Raw genomic sequence first — 3,023 nt, forward strand, 5'->3', positions numbered from 1 at the left:
TAGATGCATTTTACTTTACTATAAAATGAGGCAGCAGTTTGCTTGTTCAAGTTTTACTATATTTATAAGTACAGAGAACATGGTTTTATATTGTTTTTTGCCACGGACCAGGTTCTGTTGGACAACGGAGGACACCTAGGGGAGGAACCTGGAATGGGGGGGGAGATGGCAAACAGACAACTCACACACAAGAGGAGTGGATGCTGAGTGCGATTTAATGCAGAGGATAACAAACTTTTATAACAGAAGTCTTCATGAGAAAGGGCAAAAGGTTACACACTCTTGCTGCATGGCTTCATTTTTGGGTGGTCACCAGCTGATCACCTGATAGGCATTTGTTTCCGGCTTATCTCTAAGAAATACAATGATTACGATGTTTGTCGCCAATTAACTATTACCTATCTTTATAGAGGCCTTAACTTTCCCATAAGATCTTTCCTGTTTCTTCTTTAATAATAAACCTCAAGGAGACCTGGATCTAGCAAGTCTCTTAGTAAATAGCAGGAAATTCTTTCTCCTAAATAATTGTCTCAGCAATTGCCATACATTCTTTCTGTTCTAGCTGAGCCTACTGCTTCTTGTAAATCCCTTACAAACAATTCCTTCTGCTGAAGTGACTTTGTGAAACCCCCAATACTTTTATATTTACTTATAACTTGTCTACTAGCCTCCATAAGAGGGGTTTCAGGGCAGCACTTAACTCTGGTGAGTTAGTCATATTTTTTAAGACACTCATCAGATATTGGAGTCGTCAACACTCTTAAGAAAGAGCTTTGAATAAGGGAACATTGACAATGAGTAAGTACAAAGAGAAGTAGAAACAGTAAAAGATTAATAGGCACTCTTATGAGGAAAAGAAAGGCAGAAACACATCTTTCCCAGGGGTTTGCCAGCCTTTCCAGGAGTAGGCCTCTTAGAAGCCCCATTCTCCGAGGTAGACTTCGGTGAAATCCCAATACTCGGAGATAGGTTTCTGTAAAGCCCCATTCTCTGAGGTAGACTTCAGTGAAGTCCCAATACTCAGAGATAGGTCTCTGAAGCCCCTTTCTCAGGTCTGAAAGATGGTTTCCCATGCTAAGCAGACTCCACTGGAGTAGGCGTGGCAGTTTTTCATTTCTCATTACCATTGTGATTTTTATTTTCTACTAGCCAAATTCTGTCCTAATGTTTTTTTTTAACTTTTTATTTTGAAGGTGTTGTACAAAGGGATTATAGTGACATAAGTCAGGTACAGAGTACATTTTTTTGGACAGTGTCATTTTGTTGTTTTTTTTTTCTCATACTTTATCCAAAATGCTTGTTATTCTTCATTACTTAGAAGCCCTGCAATATCTTCAAAGTTGGGCAGGGTTCAAATTCATTGTTACAGATAAAGTTGATACCACTTAGCATCAAAGTTTACAAATCCTTTATATTTAAGGCTGCATCATTAACTCTAGGTTGTTCTTGGGAGAAAAGACATTATTGTAGATAATGACTTTCCTGCATTTTAGAAGAAAAAGAAGGGCAATTTAAAAATATTTAAATCACTGTATAGAATGTCAGGTTGTTACAATGTTTAGACCTTGAAGCTGCAAAGCCTTTCATTTTTAGAGGCTTTAGGGGACTGCTCCCTCTCATGCTAAACCCCCTCCCCCCCACCACTGAGGGAAGGTGGGGATCTTTGCTTTTCAGTGGAAATGAAACAGCCTTTACAGGGTAAGGCGAAGTCTGAGTTAAAGTTTGCCAATCGAGCTATAGTTTACAATGGCTCCCAACTTGAATAAAGCAGTAGTTCCTATTCAGTAGACTTTGATCAGGAAAAGTCAAGTGCTATCGAGTAAGAACATATACCAAGCAAATAAAGCAGGAAGGAAAATTTACACTTGCAAAACTTTTAATTTGAGCTTTGGGTATGAGAAATAAACTTTTAACATTAGAAACCATGGGTTCAGGAATAAAATTCTACTCCATCCAGCACAGTACAGGGCTGGGCCTAAGGTGCAAAAGCCACTGACCCTGCTGAGCAAACATCTGGATTCTGGTCACAGGCAACAGCATCTCTACACAACCAATGTTTTCTACAGCGAAATCTTTGGACACCCAGGTTTTAATTCTGAAGCATAATTCTCACATGATAAATGACTTACCACATTATACATTTTAAAATGCAGAAGGTGAAGCATTCTTGTAATTCCTAATAGTAATTTTATTGTACTTTATGCACTACTCAGTAAGCAGTGGTACTGGTAAAGACAACAAATTGTAGATTTTCTTTGGAGATTTCATCACTTTTCGTGTTACCAGGGGATAGGGTCATTGTCTTGTATGGAAGGGGTGGCGTCCCTCTCGTGCCAAAACTGCTCTACATCAGGAAGGATGGGAATCTCTGCCTTCTCAGGTTTCTCTTTGCCAGAGTTAGGTGAGTTGGTTTTCTTCTCTGGAATGGATATTGTAGACTTGGGAGATGGAACCTTTTCAGGAACAACTTCCATGTTACCAGCTGGTGTTACCTGAGACTGTGAGGCAGCTGGGGGCTTTTTGGTCACCATCCATTTCCACAAGCTTTTCAAGCCTTCCTTGAATTCTTCAGACATTAGTAGGAAAATGAGAGGATTTGCTGAAGAGATGGAAGAACCATTCTGGCAGGGGTAACAGGCTGGCCACGGCCCAGATAGTCCCCAGCACTGACCAGATGGTGCAGTTGCAGATATTTACTTGCTTGGCTGGGTCACTTGCATACATGAAGCATGCTTTGGTAACTGCAACAACTGTCAGGCTCTTCATTGCCATGGACATGTGAATGAACCAGTCTGAAGACTTGCAGACAAACCAGCCTAGATCTCAAATACCTTTGGAGTATGCTGTAGCATGGATAGGTACAGAAAACAGAAGGAGGGAGAGATCAGCCAGGCTGAGATTCAGAATCAGAGAGTGGATCATGGATGCCTTTCCTTTCCAAGTGCTGTGGAGGAGGGTGCCAATCACACATAGGTTCCCCACAAAGCCCACCAGGCAGACAGCCACCAAGAGAGCAGGGATGA

General features: G+C 40.9%; 1 protein-coding gene across 1 annotated transcript in view; it reads right to left on the reverse strand.

The window, feature by feature from the left end:
• Positions 1-2,568: 2,568 nt before the first annotated feature.
• LOC105992573 (collagen alpha-2(IV) chain) overlaps positions 2,569-3,023 on the reverse strand; it is a 38,787-nt gene continuing 38,332 nt past the window's right edge. Inside the window, 1 exon segment of the mRNA XM_013025491.1 lies at positions 2,569-3,023. Coding sequence (XP_012880945.1) covers positions 2,569-3,023 — 455 coding nt within the window.

The sequence above is a fragment of the Dipodomys ordii genome, unplaced genomic scaffold (genome assembly GCF_000151885.1).
Source record: "Dipodomys ordii isolate 6190 unplaced genomic scaffold, Dord_2.0 Scaffold85, whole genome shotgun sequence".
In the NCBI taxonomy this organism is placed as follows: Eukaryota; Metazoa; Chordata; class Mammalia; order Rodentia; family Heteromyidae; genus Dipodomys; species Dipodomys ordii.